Source organism: Equus caballus, chromosome 3 (assembly GCF_041296265.1).
Source record: "Equus caballus isolate H_3958 breed thoroughbred chromosome 3, TB-T2T, whole genome shotgun sequence".
NCBI lineage: Eukaryota > Metazoa > Chordata > Mammalia > Perissodactyla > Equidae > Equus > Equus caballus.
Genome location: NC_091686.1, coordinates 35,373,340 through 35,393,715, shown reverse-complemented (window position 1 = coordinate 35,393,715; position 20,376 = coordinate 35,373,340). Strand labels below are relative to the sequence as shown.

At 61.1% G+C, this 20,376-nt stretch overlaps 1 protein-coding gene across 3 annotated transcripts in view; it reads left to right on the top strand.

The window, feature by feature from the left end:
• Window positions 1–20,376, top strand: part of GALNS (galactosamine (N-acetyl)-6-sulfatase) — a 30,152-nt gene that overhangs the window by 5,761 nt on the left and 4,015 nt on the right. For all 3 annotated transcript variants that reach the window (XM_070262163.1, XM_023637506.2, XM_070262162.1), the window contains exons 2-12: window positions 11–134; window positions 711–785; window positions 1,651–1,753; window positions 5,635–5,778; window positions 6,788–6,854; window positions 6,939–7,066; window positions 7,426–7,565; window positions 8,971–9,074; window positions 12,351–12,487; window positions 13,392–13,494; window positions 17,651–17,772. In XM_070262163.1, coding sequence (XP_070118264.1) covers window positions 11–134; window positions 711–785; window positions 1,651–1,753; window positions 5,635–5,778; window positions 6,788–6,854; window positions 6,939–7,066; window positions 7,426–7,565; window positions 8,971–9,074; window positions 12,351–12,487; window positions 13,392–13,494; window positions 17,651–17,772 — 1,247 coding nt within the window. The remainder of the gene's footprint in view (window positions 1–10; window positions 135–710; window positions 786–1,650; window positions 1,754–5,634; window positions 5,779–6,787; window positions 6,855–6,938; window positions 7,067–7,425; window positions 7,566–8,970; window positions 9,075–12,350; window positions 12,488–13,391; window positions 13,495–17,650; window positions 17,773–20,376) is intronic.

Genomic DNA, 20,376 nt, shown 5'->3' with positions numbered 1-20,376 from the left:
TTTCCTGCAGATGGGGTGGGGTGACCTGGGGGTGTACGGAGAACCTTCCAGAGAGACCCCAAATTTAGACCGGATGGCCGCTGAAGGGATGCTTTTCCCGAACTTCTACACGGCCAACCCCCTGTGCTCACCGTGTAAGTCGGGGCTGGTACCGGGCAGGGGGAGGGACGGGGCACGGGCGTTTCCTCTGAGGGCCCAGAGCACGGGCAGGCGGGCTGTGCCCTTCCCTGGGATCCTGGCGCTGGCAGCACCCGGGCTCCGGCCATGCAGGCAAGGCCGGGAGAGGCCCAGGGGCTTGAGCCTCTAAGGACCCTTGAGGTGAAAGTCACTGCCAGCGGCAGGGCTGCTGTTCTGATTCCTGGAGCTGAGCTGCCACTGGCTGGGGAGGTGCCTCTGGCCATGGGGGTGGGGTCAAAGGGCGGGAGGCAGGGGGTCCCTTCCTCAGGGAGAGACCCACCCCTGCTGAGAGGTAGGGCGTACGTGCTGATCTTGAGGCAGAGAAGTAACGCCTCCCGGGGCGGGGGGGCGTGAGGAGAGGCCTGTGGACCCTGCGCTCCTCGTGGCCCACCTGGACCTGTCTGTGCAGGGGTGGTCTGCCCACCCTGGCCCTTAGGAGGCAGGCGGGATTCACAAGCGCCGGGAGCAGAGCCGGTGGCGAGTCTGACAGGTGGCGCCCACCTCATGGCCTCTCTTTTATCACCTCCATGTAGCGCGGGCGGCTCTGCTCACTGGACGTCTGCCCATCCGAAACGGCTTCTACACGACCAGTGGGCACGCCAGGAACGGTACGCTGTGCACTCAGAGTGCTCCTGCAGCATGGGGGCCCAGGACAAGGTGGGGTGCGGGGGGGACATCTGCCACCTGCTCACCTGGAACCCTCCCTCTCCAGGGCAACACTCCTTGCTCAGGTTCAAAGGCTTTGTTTGGGTTATAACGTGTCATTTTAAAACAGACTGCAGCATTTCCACCAAAAACAACACGTTGTAGGCAAGTAGAGAAGAAGGTGAGGTCAGTGCGAGGGCTCGGGGACCAGGACGGGGCCAGGCCTCCTTCCTGGCTCCCGCTCTGACCAGACGGCTGAGGCCCACAGGCAACACTCACAACTCCTTCCCTGCCCCGTCCTGTCCCCAGGGCTTCCCAGCATGGGCTGGCGAGTTGGGAATCTCCCGAGGAGCTGCTGCCCTTTTGCGGGGGGGCAAGCTATACGCCCACAAAGAGACCTGAGAAAGCCAGGTGCTGTGGGTCCAACCAGGGAGCGTGCTGGGACAATCATGCTCCAGGGCCAGCCTCACAGACAAGAGGGATTTCATGTGGCCATTGAAGAAGGGAGGCCTGGCCAGAGCAGGCCCTCATGGTGTCAGATGGGGTGTTCCCGAGACCCCAGGGGGACCAGCAGAGGGGTCAGGAGGCTGGGGCTCTGTCCTGATGGTCCAGACCCCTCTGGGACCGGTGGTTTGCCCCATCTCCACCTGGTAACGGTGCAGACTTTGAGGCGGTGCCAGGAAGACCCCAAAGGGCCACACGGCAGTGGCAGCTCCTAACCAGGGCTTTGCCGTTGACCCTGAGGGTCCAGGGTTCAGATGTGTCACCTTCTGTAGCATGGCCTCCTCCACATGTGCACATGGCTCACACGCTGCCTCGCTCTTCCAGCCTACACGCCGCAGGAGATCGTGGGCGGCATCCCAGACTCGGAGCGCCTCCTGCCCGAGCTGCTGAAGGAGGCCGGCTACGTCAGCAAGATCGTGGGCAAGTGGTGAGTCCTGACGCTCGCCTGCCTGGCGTGTTCCGCACGAGGGATCCTTACTAAACCCTTCCAGACAGGGAGGACTTCTTGGCTGGCGAGTGGGGCCTCTGAGTCCCAGGTCCTTTTAGAAAAAGCATTCCTTTAAAAGCTGGCATGGCCATACTGGGGGACCTCCTGTCACAAGGCTGGGTCCTCAGCCGCGAGTCCATGAACTCCTCGCACATCACGTGTCCCAGCCACCCGCCCCTTCCCTCTGCTCTTGTCCCTGGGCTGCCTGTTGCTGCAGCGTCACCAGAGGAGCCACATTATTGCACACACGGTACCGTCACAGGTGACACACCTTGTCAGCAAGCACGAGGCTCTGTCTGGCAGTGAAGTGAAAATGCAGCCAGGAGGTAGAGGACAGTCGTGAGCTGTGGAGTCACCGGATCGAATGATTGTGTCATAGCTCATGTGGCTGCACACGCCGTTTACACTGTTTCAAGCACGTTAAAGAGTTTCTCTCTCTTACTCCCAGGAGGATGCCCAAGTGAGCAGCCCTGGAGGGTTCGTGTAAAGGTGAAATGTCTCTTTCCTTTCCCAAATGTTGAGGCCCTTGGAGACTAGCAAGGTCGCTTCCTACAGGAAGCCTTTCCTGATTTTCCAGCCCTTATTGTCTTTCCTTCACTGCACTGTGGCCCTTCTGCTCTTAACCCCTGTGGCACTCACTGGTGCTGCTTTCTCGAGGACAAGCGCCTTGTCTGCGCCCCTCAAGCACGGCCACTCCACACACGTTGACAGTCATGGTGACGAAGGATCTGCAGATACCAGGAGAGTAGTTGTCAGAAACTCCCAGTGACCCAGAGAAGACTTGATGAATGCCTTCTCACTCCTGAGACAAGGTGGGGGCCGTCCTGCCCAGCGGACGAGCTCCGAGCAGATGGTGGCTGCAGAGCAGAGCTGACAGGGGTGCCCTGGGCCTCAGGCACCCTCCCAGCCTGCATGGTCCCCAGCAGCGCCAGGGAGACTGTGGTGGAGGGCAGCCACAGGGCCTGCCAGAGCCAGGTCAGGGCTGTGCCAACAGAAGGCAGAGCCCTAGCAGGCACCGGAGTTCTCTGTGCCCATCCGATGGCTCTGTTCCAGGTCCAGCAGCCTCTCATTCACGGTGTTTGACTTGGGGCCACCAGGGCTGGAGTGCGAGTGTGCCTCCATGAGCTCTTGAGGTTTGTGACAACCATACAGGAGAGAGGTGAACCCAGGAGGGGAAGAGGAGTCGGGCAGGGGCTAGAGAAGCAGCCCGTGTGGACTGGGGTGGTAGACGCAGTGCTGGTGGACCAGCCAGGGTCAGGGCGACCGTGGCCAGTGCAAGGACGGGCTTTCAGAGGCCTGGGCAGAGGGCTCGGCCTCTCCTCCACCAGGTGGGGGTCCTGGTCTCAGCAGGGTCCCATAGGGCCATGGTGAGTGTTGGCGGCTGAGGCTGTGACTGCCTGATGCCCTGCCTCCAGTCCCCAGTGCCAGGGATGCGGATTCCCTCAGCCTGACCAATCCTGGGTGGACAGGGCCTAGACGCCCGTAAGAGGCCATGCCACAGGGGACTGTGACAGGCTGCCACCCAGCTCACCTGCGGGCAGTGCTGGCCCGCCTGCTGTTTGGTGCAAGCACTTTGAATTGACGATTTAATGTGAGCGGACCCTTGGCCAGGTGTTTCTGTTAAGCAAAGGCCGTTTGAGCTGACAGATGTGGGCATGCAGCAGTGTCACACACAGCCAGCGTGACTTCCTCCCAGCAGGTGCTGGAGTAGGACACTGAGAAATGGCAGGGCATCATCGCATCAGGCCCAGAGAGGATGTGAGATTCAGGGAGGCAGCTCAAAGCACAGAGCTGGCAGTGAGGTTTCTGCAGAGAGAGGAGTCGCGTAGGGCCGGTGCTCGTGTACCTGGCAGAGGAGGCTCGAGGGGCCCTAGGTAGGCGCTGCGTGGCCGTCCGGGGCCGAGCGTTTTAGAGCTAGCAGTGGGGAACTGAGGCCCCAAGAGACACACTTCCTGGCGCCCACACTCAGTTGCTGACCGGCTCAGTTCTGGCCCCAGCCAAACCAGCCCCTCCACTGCCCACGCCACGTCCTCCCTGACCGAGTGAACAAGCTGTGCAGTGAACTCATGATGACTTGGGCTCTGTGTGTCCGGAGTAGCCTCCGAGTGGTCAGGGTGAGGCCTGCAGCAGAGGAAGAGGAACCCCCGCTCCCGGGACACTGTTTCCACACCCGTGGCACTGCGAGAGTTTTTGTGCAATGTAAAATGTAGACCTAGAAAACCAATCCATTTCCTAGGTGGAGTCGCCTCACTCCACGAGTGCCCGTGACCCAGAGCCAGTCACCCCAGAACCACTGCGTAAGCCAAGTGTTCTGAAGAGCGGGTAGGCCATGCTCAAGGGCCCCCAGCCCCTCCCATTCAGATGGGAGCTTGTTGGCACTTGCCGTTGGCAGGAGGACCCAATGTTAGGTGCCCCCAAGGAGAAGGGGCGTGAGGGAGGGAACGGGGCCAGGATCCGGCAGCAGGCTCTGCACAGCTCCACCTGACACCCGCAGGGTGGGGGGCCTTGCAGACACCCGCTCCACTCCAAGGAGAGCCCGTCTCACGAACAGCTTGGCGTTTGTCCCCCTGCGGGCACTTGCCGTGTTCTCCAGCCGTGCCATCCCCGTTGCGGCCAGGGCGCTGGGTCGGGGAGCAGCACTAGTCTGAAGAGGGTGGTCCCGCGTGACAGCTCACCCAGCCCCCCAGGCCGTGGGTCCCGTGGCCATCATCCTGAACTGGGAGAAGAGGCTCTTAGCAGCCTTAACCGGAGACACTGGGTAATTCCCTGATGGGAACATTTCCTTCTTTGCAAACTCGGAGGGAAAACACTGTGTTCCGAGACACAACCCACAGAGGTGTCCTGAGAATTAATAAAAAGCCAGAGGAAGCAACCAGAGTGTGCGATGGAGCTGAGACTGGAGCTCTGGATGTTTCCCGGGTGGGTGTGAGATTTCTCATCACTTACCATCTTCCAGAGGCCCTCCTAGCATTCGCAGCAGGACACCTGAACACTCCTTTCCCTCCTCTCTACCCGGACACCCTTATTGTGCCTGAACACCATCCTCTGTGCTCAGATGCCCTCAGCATGCCTCAACAGCCTCACCATGCCTGAACACCCTTACTGTGCCTGGACACCCTCACCCTGCCTGGACAGCCTGACTGTGCCTAGACAGCCTCTCCCATGCCTGGATGCCTTCACTGTGCCTGGACACCTACACTGTGCCTGGATGCCCTCACCATGCCTGGACGCCTGCATTGTGCCTGGACAGCTTCACTGTGCTTGGACGCCCGCACCGTGCCTGGATGCCCTCACCATGGCTGGACACCCTCACTGTGCCTGAACGCCCACGCTGTGCCTGGACACCCTCACCGTGCCTAGATGCCCACACTGTGCCTGGACACCCTCACCATGCTTGGATGCCCTCACTGTGCCTGGATACCTACCCCGTGCCTGGACACCCTCACCATGCCTGGATGCCCTCACCATGCCCAGATGCCCTTGCCATGCCTGGACACCGTCCTGTGTGCTCAGATGCCCTCACCGAGCCTGGACACCCTCACTGTGCCCAGATACCTTCACTGTACCTGGACACCCTCCTCTGTGTCTGAAGCGCTCGGATATAGCCTGGGCAGTGTGTCACCCAGGGAGGGCAGGGTGGGTCCTGACACTCTCCTGAAGGGTACAGTCTTGATGTGTCCTGGGCTCAGTGCATACTCAGCGTTGGAAGGATGCTGGTTTCGTTGAATGTTCTGTGAAGGTGATGGGTGTCGCTGCTCAGAACTTTGGGGTGTCCCCGTGCTGTGTGAAGTCCTTGAAGTGTCTTGGGTTCCTGTTTCTAGGCATCTGGGCCACAGGCCTCAGTTCCACCCCCTGAAGCATGGATTCGACGAGTGGTTTGGATCCCCCAACTGCCACTTTGGACCTTATGACAACAGGGCCAGGCCCAACATCCCTGTGTACAGGGACTGGGAGATGGTCGGCAGGTAACGGGTCCCCCCTTCCTCTGCTGTTGCCCTGGGAGCGGGACGGAGTTTCTGGAACCACCTGCCCACCAGTGCTGGCGGCTCAGTGTGCAGGGCTCGGCTTTGCCACCTTGTTCTGCCCAGAGCCTTACAGGACTCAGCGCCTAGGGCCACTGTGCCAGCCACGCCCACAGGGTTTCTGACCTTTTCAGAAAATATGATGAGGTGTGTGCACACGGCAACCATTGCACGCCATTTCTGGGGTTCGGGCCCTGTGCAGCCCTTGGGCAGGCCCTGGGATCCAGCTTCAGAGGCCATCTGCCTCACCACATTGGCACGCCGGCTGAACTCGGGCTGTGCGGGATATCACAGCGTCTCAGAGGAAGGGTGGACGAAACCCTACTGTGCCTTCGAGAGCGAGTGCGTCTGCAGGCCGTCGGCTCCAGGACAGGCCTGTCTGGCCCACGGTCTGGCTGCAGGGCGCCTGCAGGTAGCCACACGGGGCCAGGGCCCTGGTCTTTCTTGAGTTTTGCTTAACGTTTTCTTTCTTTTTCCTTTTTTACTATTTTTATTTTTGATGGAAGCTCTCCTTACCCGTCAGTGGACCAAAGAGCTGGGCTGACTCGTTGCCTTTTCCAGTAACAGCTTTGTTGAGATAGAACGCACACCCCGCTCGTTCACCATCTGCAGTGGCAGTGGCTCCTAGGACAGCCATGCGCAGCTGGGGCGTTGCCTCATGAAGAAGCCCCGCCCATTAGCTGCGGCCCAGCCCCCGTCTCCACGCCCCGGGCCTCCTCCTGGCAGGTGCTGGAGTTGCCGTGGTGCCCAGCCTTAGCCCACCTTGTGCTCCACGACCTGTGACCTCAGGAGCCATGCGAGCACCTGTTCATTTGTTCAGAAATAGACATGGATGGAATAAGATAGAAATCGTTCTTTTAAATGAGGCTCATGACATTGCCTGTGAAATCAGGGAGAAGGGGGCCGTCTCGGCCTGTAGTCTGATTTCTTTCTGGATGTGTGTTATTCTCAGATATTATGAGGAATTTCCAATTAATCTGAAGACCGGCGAAGCCAACCTCACCCAGATCTACCTGCAGGTGATGGGAGCCTGGGCTGGGCGGGCTCTGGATGCGGGCAGGTGGGCCTCTGGGCGGAGGAGGACGCTGTGCTCCCCTCCTCAGGAGGCCCTGGACTTCATCAGGAGGCAGCAGGCAGCACGGCGCCCCTTCTTTCTCTACTGGGCCGTTGACGCCACACACGCACCTGTTTACGCGTCTAAGCCTTTCTTGGGCACCAGTCAGCGAGGGCGGTAAGTCCTTGGTCATGGAGATGCAGACCCCACCTGGGGGGTTCAGCTGTGCTTGCTTACCTCCGAGGGCAGGGCACTCGTTTCCCTTACGTCTCTAAGTATCGACTGTAGAGGACAACAGCAGTGGCTGTGCCTCGCTGGGAGTGTCCGCCAGCGCAGGATTGGTGGGGGGAGGGCTGCGGCCGTGTGGCTCCTGCCATCCTGGCTTAACTCTGCCAGCTTGAACTTGAATTTTCCTCCTTCTCTTCTCTGGGTTCAGCCAGTCTGTTTCGCTGTCCGTCCCTGAAGTTATGATTTAAGTGCTGTCTGATCAGACAGATGCCGTTGGCCACCTGATAGCCGTTTGGTCTTCCTCACAGATACGGGGACGCTGTCCGGGAGATCGATGACAGTGTTGGGAAGATCCTGCACTCACTGCAGGACCTGGGGATCGCAGAGAGCACGTTTGTTTTCTTCACATCGGACAACGGCGCTGCCCTCATTTCTGCTCCAAAACAAGGCAAGTGTTCAGAGTAGCCCCACTGGTCGTCGTGTGACGAGACCATCGATGTGGGTCCTTTCTTGGGAGTTAAATCAAATTGCACCAGAAGTAGTTGTCTCACAAAGTAGAATTTTTATTTGAGGCATGAAGAATGGAGACCATAGGCAATAATTTCACAAAGCTGTGGCCCCCCCGAGCATGGGGTTAGGGGGCGTCTTTATTTGGGTGGGGGATGAATATTCAAAGGGCAAGTTTCATTGTCACATGTGGAGGCGGGAACAAGCCTGCACGCACGGGAATTGAAATCAGGCATCACGTGACTTCAAAATGGCTGCTTCACCCTCCCCGAGGACGGGAATTCCTGATGTGAATGCGGGCAGGTCGCTTTAGTCCAACGCTCTGCCTGTCTGTGCCCCTGCCAGTCTTGTGGCTATGGTCTGGGCCGGCCTCGTCCCAGTCAGAGCAGCTGGGTCCATGGCAGTTGTGGCTTAGAGTGTCTCCCTGGAACATCCTGGAAACCACGTAAGCTCAAGGCCCTGAGGTGTTAGATAAAGGAACAGCTGCCTCTTGCAAGAAGACAAGAGAGTAAGGTCAAACACAGAGGTTAGAGTTTAGGCAGGACAGGAGAAGGGAGTTAGGGTCCGTGTCTGGTGACAGTGATGACCGCAGATGAGGCTCCACTTGAGAACACCTGGCTCCCGCCACTTGCTCAGCGTCCCCTCAGCCGCCCGTGGGGTGGAATGTGGAGGGGCTCAGCCTGGGGCCGTCCAGTGGGAACAGACGTAGAAGCCCCAACAGCTGTGCTGTGGGGTCGACCTGGTCACACACGGGCAGGGCCGCCCGCTCACGCCGCCTTCTGTAGCACACTGTCGTCCCCTCAAAGGATGGGCACCTCAGCCACTCCTGACCCAGGAAGGGCATGTCAGCGTGGGAGTGGTGAATGCCCGTTCCAGGCCTGACGCCCCCTCCCCAGTTTTGGGGTTTCTGGCTTCCCTGCAGGTGCCTGGTCAGGAGAGAGAGCTTGGTGGGGGAGGACGGAGACCGAGGCCAGCGCCTTCGCCCTGTCCTGGCTCTGCCACTGAGCAGCCCTGGGGCGGGTGACATTCTGCTTCCCATCATCATCATCATCCGCATCCACATGCTAGCAGACACAGGCCCGATGAGAGGAAGTCACCTGTCGGGACCTCCCAGCTAGCAGGTCACTGCTGCCTCCTGTGCATTTAGGGCTGAATGAGGTCACTTCTGGGCTTCTCCTCTGACGCTGTGCTGTTCTCCATTGGCATCTTTTCCTAAACTCACAGACAGCTTGCCTGGCAGGGATCAAAGTGGACAGACGCATCTGAGGGCAAGGGCCCCACCAGGTGCGTGTGGCCCCGGGGACTCGGGGTAGATGGTCTGATGGGCGACACCTCTCCCTCCCCAGGCGGCAGTAATGGCCCCTTTCTGTGCGGGAAGCAGACCACGTTCGAAGGTGGGATGAGAGAGCCTGCAGTCGCGTGGTGGCCCGGGCGCATCCCTGCAGGCCAGGTGAGTCAGGCTGCCTGCCCAGGCCTGCAGCCATCCTGGGGTGTGGAGGCTCAGCCCCCTCGCTGCCCTGCCCCCTCCACTCACTCTGCGTTGCCTAGGAAACGCGGAGGTCAGACTCACCACTCCCCTCCAAGCCAACCCCTCCCCAAGGAGGCAGCTGGTAAAGGGTGCATGCGGCAGCCACTGGGACAGTGTCCTCTGGGGCGTCACATGGGGTGTCATTAGCTACCGTGGCAGGCAGAGGCTTCCGTGGTCAGTCAGTGTGGCAGAAAACCGAGTTAAATGGGTTTCTTTTCTGCAGGACTTGTCAGAGCCTTTAGTGTCTAATAGGTATCAGGAACTTCTGGAAAAGGCATAGATCTAGCTGAGTTTTTAAAATCTTGTTTGGCCACAAGCTTGTTTCCCAAAGTGCGTCTCCAGGCACTGTGTTCTGTGGACACACTGTCAGACAGCAGTGGCTGGACGAGGCCTTGACAGCTGTCTGCAGTGCTGAGTACAGAGCGCAGGGCTGGGGGCCTGGCCCTCTGGCTGGGCACGGTGGGTGTCCTGCCGCTGTCTGGACCAGCCAGCCTTTCCTGCTCCTCAGAGCCCCTCGCTCTGCCCTCCCTTGGCTGAGAACCCACAGGCAGGGGCTCCTCTAACTGGGCACCCAGTTCAGGCCCGTCACAGACGCGGTCTCGAGACTGGAGTTTCTAAATGTGATGTCGCACTCTCCCCCGGTCCCTTCCTTTCTGACGGGCTTCTCCAGAGAACAGTGTTGGACGCTGGTGTCAGCTCAGCCCCACAGCAGCACCACAAGGAGTGTCCTGTGGCTGCTGGAACGGTCCCCACACCTAGTGGCTTAAACGGCACACGTGTCCTCTCATGGGGGTCGGGGGTTGGGGGGTAACCCAGCACCGTCTCTCGGCTAAAATCTGGTGTCGCAGGGCTGGTTCCTCCCGGGCTCCAGGCAAGAATCCATTTCCTCGTCTTTTCCAGCTTCTTGGATCCTGGCCTGTCTCTCCCTCGTCTGGGTCAGCAGTGGCCGGTCACATGTCACCCCTGTCACTCTGACTCTGACTCTCCTGCCCCCGTCCCAGTATAAGGACCGTATGATGACACGGGGCCCCCCCCCAGGGATCCAGGATCAGCTCTTGTTTAAGGTCAGCTGATTGGCGACCTTGATCCCCGTTTCCCATGTAAGGAAACGTTCACAGGCCTGGGGATTAGGGCGTGGGCATCCTGGGGCGGGTGACATTCTGCTTCCCGTCATCATCATCATCCACATCCACATGCTAGCAGACACAGGCCCGATGAGAAGAAGTCACCTGTCGGGACCTCCCAGCCAGCGGGTGGCAGAGCCGAGTGCGGATCCCAGCTGTGGGCGTGGAGCCCACCCTCCTCCCCCTGACGGCCTGTCCTCCTGGGATGGTCCCAGAGAGAGCCCTCTCCCCACTCCCGCCATGGGAAGGCTCCAGCCTGTGGGACTCCCGGCCCTGCCGGCCTGGCTCCAGGCCCCTGGGCCCTGTTCCTGGAGCAGAAAGGACATGTTCTCAGAGCCACACTACGTCTCCCTCCACACGTCCCGCGGGCAGACACTGGGACTGAATCAGAGGGGCCTGCACCCTGTGCTAGCTGCGCGAGGATTTTATTTAAAAGCGTCCTGACATTCGTCCACCCAGCCTCCAATCTTGGGCTCTCTCCTCCGTACCTGGTGGGGCGACTTTGTTGACTGTAGCCTTGGATTCCGAGTTAGGTCTTGAAAGTGTTGATAACAGTCTGATGACGGCCTGCCACGGACGGATTGCATTTCTCCTGAAGCCCTTGCGTGCAGGTCGAGCGCGTCTGTGTTTCTAAGAGCCCCCCAGAGCTCCCGGCTGCCGCGCCGATGCAGGCCATCAGACGCCCCTCCTGCCCGCTCCACCCGCCTACATGGCAGGCTCACCTCCTGATTGATGTTTTCCAATCGTTTCAAAAAAAGTAATGAAGGAGGGAGGCAATGGGGACAGGAGACTGCCGTGGGCCACGTCTCCATCCTCCCTGCCAGGGCCTCGCAGAGCGTTGGAACCGAATGTCGACCCTCACGTCCCCACACTGGGCCGCGGAACCAGATGGCGCACGTGGCTGGGCGTGCGCTCAGGGTCCACGCGGAGGTTGTCCTGGTGTGGAGGAACACCCGTGAGGACCAGGCAGCCGGGCGTGGGAGGTGCTAAGATGAAGGGTGGCTCGCAGTCGGCCCACAGCAGGTGCAAGGGGACACCTGCCTTGCCAAACCTGCTGGCGGGTTCATCCTGCTGACTCGGCGCATCCCGATCCAGACCTCAGGAGTGCGGGGCGGTCTCTGCACATGGGTGGTGGGAGGGTGGAAGGACCTCGGTGGGCTCCAAACAGGGCAGAGCTGCATGCAGGGACTGGACCTGCATCCATGGAGACCAGTGGGCAGCCCCTTTCCCACAGTGGTCAGCTCCTCAGGCCTATCCGCAGGGCCGCTTCCTGCTGGCTCTGTGGAGCTGGACCATTCAGTTTGGCCCAGTGTGGCCTCTGGAAAGAAAGGCGGGCCCTGCCCACCACTGTCCCCTCCCGCCAGCCTTGGCCAGCTGCCCCCCAGCCCCGGTGCCTCCAGGCTGCTCTGGGCTCCAGGGTCCTTTTCCACCTGTGCTTGGACCTGATTTGCGAAGTTCACGTGGTTCAGTGTTGCAGTGACGGTGACAGATGGCCGGTCAGAGAGGGCAGGCCTCGAGCGGCGAGACCCTGCTGGCCGTCTTCTCTCTGCTGGCTGATTCCGATTCGCAGCCACAGCAGAAGTGAGGGCTCGGGAGTAGCAGACAGGACGTCGCTTCGGCCTGCTCTGGGGTCAGACGGCCCAGACTGAATCCCCATGCAGCCCCCAACCTCCCTGCGGCCACTCTCCCCATGAGGGGCTGCTCCCTCCCTCATGGGGCCCTGAGGCAGGAGAATTGTGTGCGGCCACACATGAGCCAGCATGACCCTCGTGGACATGAGGTGTCCAGGAGAGCCGGGGGTCGGTGGGGCTGGGGAGACCAGGCCCGGCGAGGCTGACAGGGCGGGAGGCCTCTCGTGCGCAGGTGCTGGGGCCGGGTGTGTGTGCACACGAGTGTACATGGGGCAGGGAAGGCCTCTGTTCAGGGTGGGTAGACACGCTGTAGGGCATGTGATGATGTGCGAGCACGCACGCCTCTGTAGACCCAGCTGGGCAGCAGAAGAGTGCGCAGACCTGGCCCTGGCTGCCATCTCGTCAGGGCAGGGCGTCCTGAGTCTCCACTGTGTCTGTTTCAGGTGAGCCACCAGCTGGGCAGCATCATGGACCTCTTCACCACCAGCCTGTCCCTCGCAGGCCTGGAGCCGCCCAGAGACAGGGCCATCGATGGCCTCAGTCTCCTCCCGGCCATGCTGCAGGGCCAGCTGATGGACAGGTGGGTTCCAGCCGGACGCTCGCCCCTGCCCCTGTCCCTGCCCCGAGTGGCGGAGCCCGTGCCGGTTCCTGTCCCAGCTAGCTTGGGGCAGAGGCAGGGCAAGGGGGAGGCGAGGCCCCAGGGACTTCCTGGCACAAGAGGCATCCTGGAGCATGAGCTTTGGTCCTCCGCGACCATTCCCGACATGCGAGGCATCTAGGCTCTCCTGGGTCGGGGTGAAGAAGCCTCGTTCCTTTGTTCAGCGTCCATCACTTCGGCCTCAGGCCGTGGCGGGGAGGAGAGAACCTCTGCCCGGTCACCAGCCGTGCCAAAGCCCTGGAGCCTGACCCGTCCCACGTCCCCCTCTGCACCGGAATTCTCTGTGTCCGGAGTCACTTTCTCTCCAGCTTCAGATCACTATCGTTGTGCTCAGACAAAATGAGTGTCCCGGGCTGCTGTGACAGGATGGGGGTTTTAAAATGGTAAATAGCATAGCGGGAGCAGGTGCGCTGCTGCACTCTGAGAGCCGTGTGGCCTCGGCGGCAGGGCAGGGCAGGGCTTAGACAGGTCTGTTTGGCTTTTTTCAATATTGCTTATTTTTTCTCTCTTGCAACCTGGTACGTGAGCCTGTTTGCTGCTGGGGAGAGAAGGTGCCGGAGGCTGTGGTCACCCCGCCAGGCCTGTCTGCCCCGGGAAGGGGGCTGGAGACTCTGCCGCAGGCTTCACTCCACCGCCCAGCCCCCACAGGGCCAGGAGTGAGAGGGGGCGACTGTGGGGCTCGTCTGACAGCCTCAGGGACCTTTCCACCCTGCACAGCGTGACCTCGGCATGGTCATTGCTGTCAAATTTCAACCATAACCTACTCACGGGGAGCCGCCTGCCCTGCTCCCGGGGTTTCTGGTGTCACCTGACCCTCCCCCCACAGGCCGATATTCTATTACCGTGGCAACACACTGATGGCAGTCACCCTCGGCCAATACAAGGCCCACTTCTGGACCTGGACCAATTCCTGGGAGGAGTTCAGACAGGTAAGGGTCTCGGTGCTCCGTGTCCTCTGCACCCCATGTCTGTCCTTCAGGAGGAGGCGTCTGGCCAGAGCAGGCCAGCAGGCGGCAGGATGGGGGCCTCTGCCAAGTGGTGTCAGTCACGGGGTTTCGAGCTCCCCTACCTCAGTGTGTTTACCTGCCCTAAGAAGGAGTTGGGGGCGACGCAGTGTGGCTACAAGGATGGCCCCTTAGGAGCCTGGACAGCTCTCCTGGGACACGTCACCCTCTCTCAGGCCACTCAGAGCCTGAGAAAAGGAGGTCTCAGGGCAGGCTCAAGTCCAGACCCAGGTCAGACGCCTCAGGGGCCCAGGCCAACCCGGGGCGCCTTCCCCGGCCCCTCCCCCGAGGCCTGGCCTGGTGCTCAGCGGCTCTCTGAGTGGGGCTGTCATGCCTCTGCGTAGGCTGTCTGCCCCGCAGGCTCGAGAGTGAAGTGCCGCACGCCCAGGGTGCAGCGCTGTCCCCGGCGTGGCCTGTGCTCCCCTTCCCTCCTCTTGCCCACCCCATCCCCAGTCCCACCGCCCCCTGCCCCCCAAGTCTTCTGCCTGCTCCTCCTGGGTGTCTCCACCCCACCCCCTGCAGGGCGCTCAGCGTCTGGGTCTTCAGACACAGGAAAAGCCTGTTAATGTGTGTTAATTGGGAGGAAAAGCAATTTAAGTTAATAGAAGATCTAAGCACTAGAACACTCTGCATCAATTGGGATGCAAATTGCAGACTCAGCGGATGTGAGTCTGGTGCCCGTCTGGGTGGGGCTGGCGGGGCCCAGCTGCCAGGCCAAGTGCCTCATGTGGATACGGGGTCACCACCCTGGGCACGCAGGCGGTCGTGGACAGCGTGCGCTTCCTCCCTCATGGCCCAGTGCCCGCCAGCGTCCCCTGCTTGTGATCAGGAGCAAAGGTTGGCCTGAGGGTGGGGGTGGGCTCAGCTGGACCCAGCGAGCCTCTGCTGCTGTTCTGCCCTCTGACTCCGTGTGAGCCTCACATCAGCCCTAGAGTGTCCTGTGGGCCCCTCAGACTGACTGTGACAACACCACCCAAGCTAGTCTCTTCCGAAACTCCTCCTCAGTGAGCAGCACAGCACAGCCCCGTCCCCTGGCTCGAGCTCTTGTCGCCGGCCCTCCCCACTTGTGGCCACCTGCCTCCTCTCCACGCGCCTGGGGGCCCCCCACCCACTCCTCACCCCCAGGCTAAGCCCGCCTGCCCTTCAAGTCCCATCTCAGCTGTCACTGCCACCGAGGGCCATCCTAAGCCCCAGGTGCCCTGTCCCCTGACAGGATGCCTGGTTTGTCCCTTTAGACACCCAAGGGCTGAGAGGCCGTAAGAGCACTCAAAAGGGGCCCAGTAACATTAACGTGCAACTAAAATTTCACCAGATTGTAACCTATGATTAACTCAATAAAAAAAAAAAATTTGTTAACAATAAAAAAAAAAACTGGGGCCCAGAGGCTGGCAGTGTGGGCACCCACAGGGACGGCCATGTGGCCTCACCTCTCCCTCCCCAGCCCCCCGCCCCCCATCACACAGCTCCCCGGTCCTCCAATGTCTCTAGAGTCCCCATTGTCAGCTGCCCGCAGCTCCCAGCAGCATGTGCAGGTGCAGCTGGTGTTCTGGAAGCCGCCCCTCTGGCCTGCACGGTTCTCCCTGCGGCTCTCAGGGCCTCTTGGGGCAGGACCCAGTTAGCCCTGGCCTGAGTGAGAGCGCCCAGCTTCCATCCAGGCCAGAACCCAAGGGCGCTTTTTCCATAAAGGGTGCTAGAGAAGTCCAGAGGGTTCTGTGGGCAGAGCGGCTACCTTGACCACAGTTACAGTGGCGTCAGAAAGTGTCAGGAGAGGGCACCTTGGCACAGCCGGGTGACACCCCGCCCACACGGCCTCTGGTTCCTAAGGGTTGCTGGCAAGCTCCTGAGATGGTTTGTCTGCTCTGCTTCTTGGGAGATGAGGAAACAAAATTCCCTTCTCCAACCACGTAGACGTTAGGGGCATCCCTCCCTGGGAGGGTGGCAGCCCCAAGCCAGGATGGGGTTGGCCTGCATGGCCCTTCTCCCTCCAAGGATCAATAAGGCCAAGGGTGTGTGAAGTCAGAAGGACCCCACAACTATGACAGCGGCCCCCATAGCTATCGGCTGCTCCCCGAGCACCAGAGGAGACGGACCTGCCTCTTCCCGTCACCTCCACATGGCTCACATGTTAGGGAAGTTTTGTTCAGAGGCCAGGCAGGGCCCGGCTGGGGCGGCCAGTGAGTCCTGGGCCTGCTCCACCCTGAGGGAGAGGCGGGTGGGCCTCTCAGTGGGGACACGCGGGTCTGTGGCCCCAGATCCGCAGGTCGCCTGAGTGGACCTTCTTATCTTCTGGGCTGTCCGTTTGTCCATGGGTGTCTCTCACCCCCCGGCCCCCCACTTCCGGGTCCTGCTGTGCCGGTGGCCCCCTGTGGCACTGTCCCCGGCAAGCCCATGACCTGCCCACCACAGGGTGTCTGAGACCCAGGGAAGAGGTGGGAGGGAGGGTACGTGTGTGCAGGGTGTGTGTGACCTTCTGCGTTTCTGGACTAAATCCCACGAACGTTAGCCGCCGTGCACACTCGTCTCCCTCCTGCATCCTTCCCGCCCTCCGAAATGCCAGCGCTGTGACGAGCAGGTCATGTGAGTAGGAGAGGAGCCGTGTGGGGCTCAGTGCTGCCCGCGGGCGAGAGTCACTGCGGTCCTGATGAGCGGGATCCTCATTCAGTAGCGTAGTGGATTTGCATCCCCATTGCGATTTGTCTGTGTCTCGTGTCTAGACTTGACACACTTCCATTAACTGCTCGGCGCTTTTGTGCTAATGGGGCTCTTTCTCCCACTGTCACGTCTGTATTGTTCTCTAGCACTTCTGCTTCCTGAAGGTCAAAGGGTCACCCACTCTGGAACCCACCTGGCTGGGGATGCGTCCTTGGCCGCCCTCAGCAGCTGAGATCGCAGCCCCTTATTTTTCCAGCCACTGACTTGGGAATCTACAGCTCCGTGCAGGTCAATGGAATTTCACGGGCTCCTAACCTCCCCGCTTTGTTGAAAAGCAGAACATTAACTGCTCCCCTGACCAGCCATCCCTTACAGACACACGGGGGTTAGGCAGCCGTCTGCCCGTCAGACTCTGCCGCCTGCGGACACCCTCAGTCCCTCGTGGTTGAGAAGCAAGCAGTGCAGCCCCCGTTTTAGGGTTGACATGCAGCAGTCATGGCCATCTCTCCAGACCCCATCAACAGTGTTCTGTGTCGGCCAGACTCCAGCGCCAAGCTGCTTGCAGGGCCCCGGGGTCACCAAGGCCTCAGGATGGGGAGCCTCTGGCTTCGCCCCATTCCCCCTGGAGAGCAGGGGGCTTTTTCCTCTTCCAAGTTGAAGAGCCCCGAGGGGCAGCCTCCAAGCCTTGGGGACAGAGCTCCAGTCTGTGGGCCATAGTGTGTGGAGGGACCCCCTGGGACCCCAGGACAGGACAGATCTCAGACCACACACTGACATGCAAGCCCACTTCAGATGCGCTCCAGAAGCCACCACGGGCAGGGGCGCCTGGGGAGGGCAGGAACCACAGGGCCGTGGGCTCACAGCTGAGCGTTAAGGGAGCCCAGGGTTCCCTGTTCTGTCTTCCTGTGTCCTTGCCCATATGGGCCACAGTCGTAAGGTCCCTTCCCGCTAACTTCCACATCCGGGTTACCCGTGGCCTCGCTGTGTCTGTGTCATCCCTGGCTTTCAGGCCTGCGGTCCCCCTCCCCTGAGGAGTCTCAGGAATGCCGAGCACCGTGAGCTTCACTGGCTGCGGGGCAGGCAGAGCAGGGTGAAGAGCTTTGCTCTGGGAGTTGGTGGCGGTCAAGATATGAGAAGGGCTGGAATAGTACAAGGAGATTCACCTCCCCTTAAAAACTAGGGGCGGTTCACGGGGCAGATGGCTCAGCAGCTCCTGGGCCCGGGGACGGCGGGGCTGCACCCACAGGATGGCCATCGCTGTCCGTTCACTCCTTGAACACCCGGCGAGCATCCATGATGCGCCACGCACAGGCATGCCGCCCCGGAACGAGATGGGCCGGCCTTCCTGGTGGAGCTCCCGGCCGCTGGGTTCCTGGGCTCCGAGGGCACAGCACACACAGCGCCCCCCACCCCGCACCTCTCGTTCCAGGGCATTGATTTCTGTCCCGGGCAGAACGTGTCAGGAGTCACCACCCACACGCAGGAGGAGCACACGAGGCTGCCCCTGATTTTCCACCTGGGACGCGACCCGGGGGAGAGGTTCCCCCTCAGGTGAGCCGGGCACAGGGGAGCCCTCCCCTCAAGCTGCCGAGAAAACATTAGGTGGGCCTGAACAGGAGCACACACCGATGTATGCATGTTGTGAACACGTGGAGGTGCATGCATGCACACTGGGAAGCGTGGAACCCCCCCCCCCGCCCCCTCCGGGCACATTGGGGCCTGACGCTGTCCCGTCTGGCATGGGCTGTGCTGGGCCGGCTTTCCTCTCCTGTGCGCCCCCACCTCTCCACTCACTTGTCTCCCACACCCATCAGTGCATGCAGCCCACCACGTGATCCCCTGCCTCGAGCTGCCTTCAGGGATGGCCGAGGGGGAGGGTCGGGCATGGGGCGGAAGAGGACCTCTCCCCACGGCCACCCCCTCGCACACGGGCAGCACCAAGGACACAGAGGGTGGTGACACCAGGCCCAGAAAGATCCCCCGCAGGGCTCCCGTGCCCTCGATGGGGCAGCCACCTGCCCCGGCCCAGACTGGGCTCTTCCAGTGAGGCTCTCTGAACGGGGCCTTTGCACCACCAAGCTGCTTGGGCGCTTCCTCCGGGCACCTCCCTTTCTCTGGAGCTGCGTCCAGCTCAGAGGCCTGGGACCGTGGGAGGGAAACACAGAGATGCTGCCATGGATGAAATAGTGTCCCCTAAATCCATGTCCACCAGAACCTCGTAACACGGCCTCGTTGGACATAGGGACTTTGCCAGAGTCGTTAGGGTGAGGGTCGAGATGAGGTTGTCTGGGATCAGGGTAGCACCAGTACAGTGAGACTGTCCTTGCAAGAGACCGAAGAGGAGAGATGTTGACACGGGAGAGGCCATGGACGACGGCAGCAGAGATGGGACAGCGTGGCCACAGCCCAGGGACGCCTGCAGCTGCCAGGGGCTAGAAGTGGCAGGAAGGATCCTCCCTTGGAGCCACTGGCGGGAGTGTGGCCCTGTGACACCTGGATTTCAGACTCCTGGTCTCCAGGACGAGGATAAGTCCCTGCTGTTTAAGGCGCCCCCCCCACCCCCCCGCCGCAGTCTGCGGCAATTTGTTACGTGGCCCCAGGACACTCACATGGGCGAGGAGCCTCCTCATGGCCGTCACAAACCACAGGAGGTCTGGAGCAGGGCCACGTGCAGGTGCAGGCTGGGAAATTAGAACTAAACAGGGGGCTGGGAAGTCGTGGTCAGTGAGCCCCCCTCCCACCCCCGATCCCCGGAAGTCATTTCAGAGCCAAGATGCAGCAGGACCAGGGCAGTGGATCCCAGGGCCTGGTTACCCAGACGAGTGCCCTCACACCTGTGCCCACCAGGCCCCCACAGCCTCAGTGTTCCCTTGGCCCCCCAGAAGTTAAAGGTCAGTTAAGGTGACAGCCCTGCTCTGTCCACGTGGGTCCAGTTTGGCATAATGTTACGTCCACGGGGCATTTCTCTCCATCTTGCTTCTCAACACCACCTGTTCATTGCTCCTGGCCTTCTTCCAGCGGGGCCGTGGTGAGGGGCACCACAGGCCGTGGCGGGCAGCCCCCGGGGCCGTCAGCCATCTCACAGATGCCTCCATGGCTGGAGCAAACCTGGGCACCTAGGGTGTACGCTCCCCTGAGGTGGGTCAGCGGGGAGAGACGGCGGCGAGCCTCCGAGAAGCCCACCCCTGACCGCAGACCCCCGTGACGTTGCTTCTCAGACACATGTGCGCACAAAACAGCTGCAGCAACAAGCTGGTCACCGTGGAAGCTCGGTGCAAGCCCTGCCCCTCGCTGGCCGTGAGCGTGGCCGGATGGCCCTCCCACCTCAGCATCTCCCGAAGTGGGCAGTCACAGGGCTGCCTCACAGGGCTGTGCCGAGACGTGCAGAGCACACTGCCTGCGAGCTCTCCTTAGACCACGTCATCTCCATTCAGGGTCCCCTCAGGCCCCTGCCTGCAGCCCCCTGTGCTCCAGATGGGGAGACCCGGACCTGGGAAGGGATGTGACAGGCCCAGGGTCACTCTGGGGGTATGCAGAGCTCTGAGCAAGAAGACACTGCATCTGCCACCTGGCCTGGAAGAATTTGGGCTGAATATGGGGCCTTCTGGTGCTCCCCACATGCACTCACCCCATGGCACCACCGAGAAACCTTGTCACCCAGACTGTTGAGCTTGGTTAAGCCAGTCCTTTCCAGTGCGTTCGGCCACAGAATCCTGGAAAGACACGGGACACACCAAGAACCTGCTTGGGAAAGCTTGTGGGCCACGTGTGGAGCGAGTGTAGCTGAGAACAGGAGCCCGATGGTATGGAGGCCCGAGGAGTGGGGCTGGTCTGGGAGTGACAGCCTCAGACGGACCCAGAGTCGGGAGCAAGTAGGGCAGGACCAGCCACTCCTGAAACAAACCTGAATCAGAGGCCTGAAGAAGGGGCACAGGAGTGAGAAAGAGGCAGCCAGGAGCCCTGGAGCCCGGGTGTGACTCAGGGACACTGGGCTATGCCCTTGGAGGTTCCAGCGAAGGCCGAGGCCCCAACCAGCCAGACAGAAGAGTCACGGCTGCCGCCCCTGTCGTGTGGTTCTGCCTGAAGCCGCCTTGTAGGGAAGAGTCCCAGGTCCCCGCCTGCCCCCAGGAGGGCAGGGTGAGGGTGGGGGCAGCC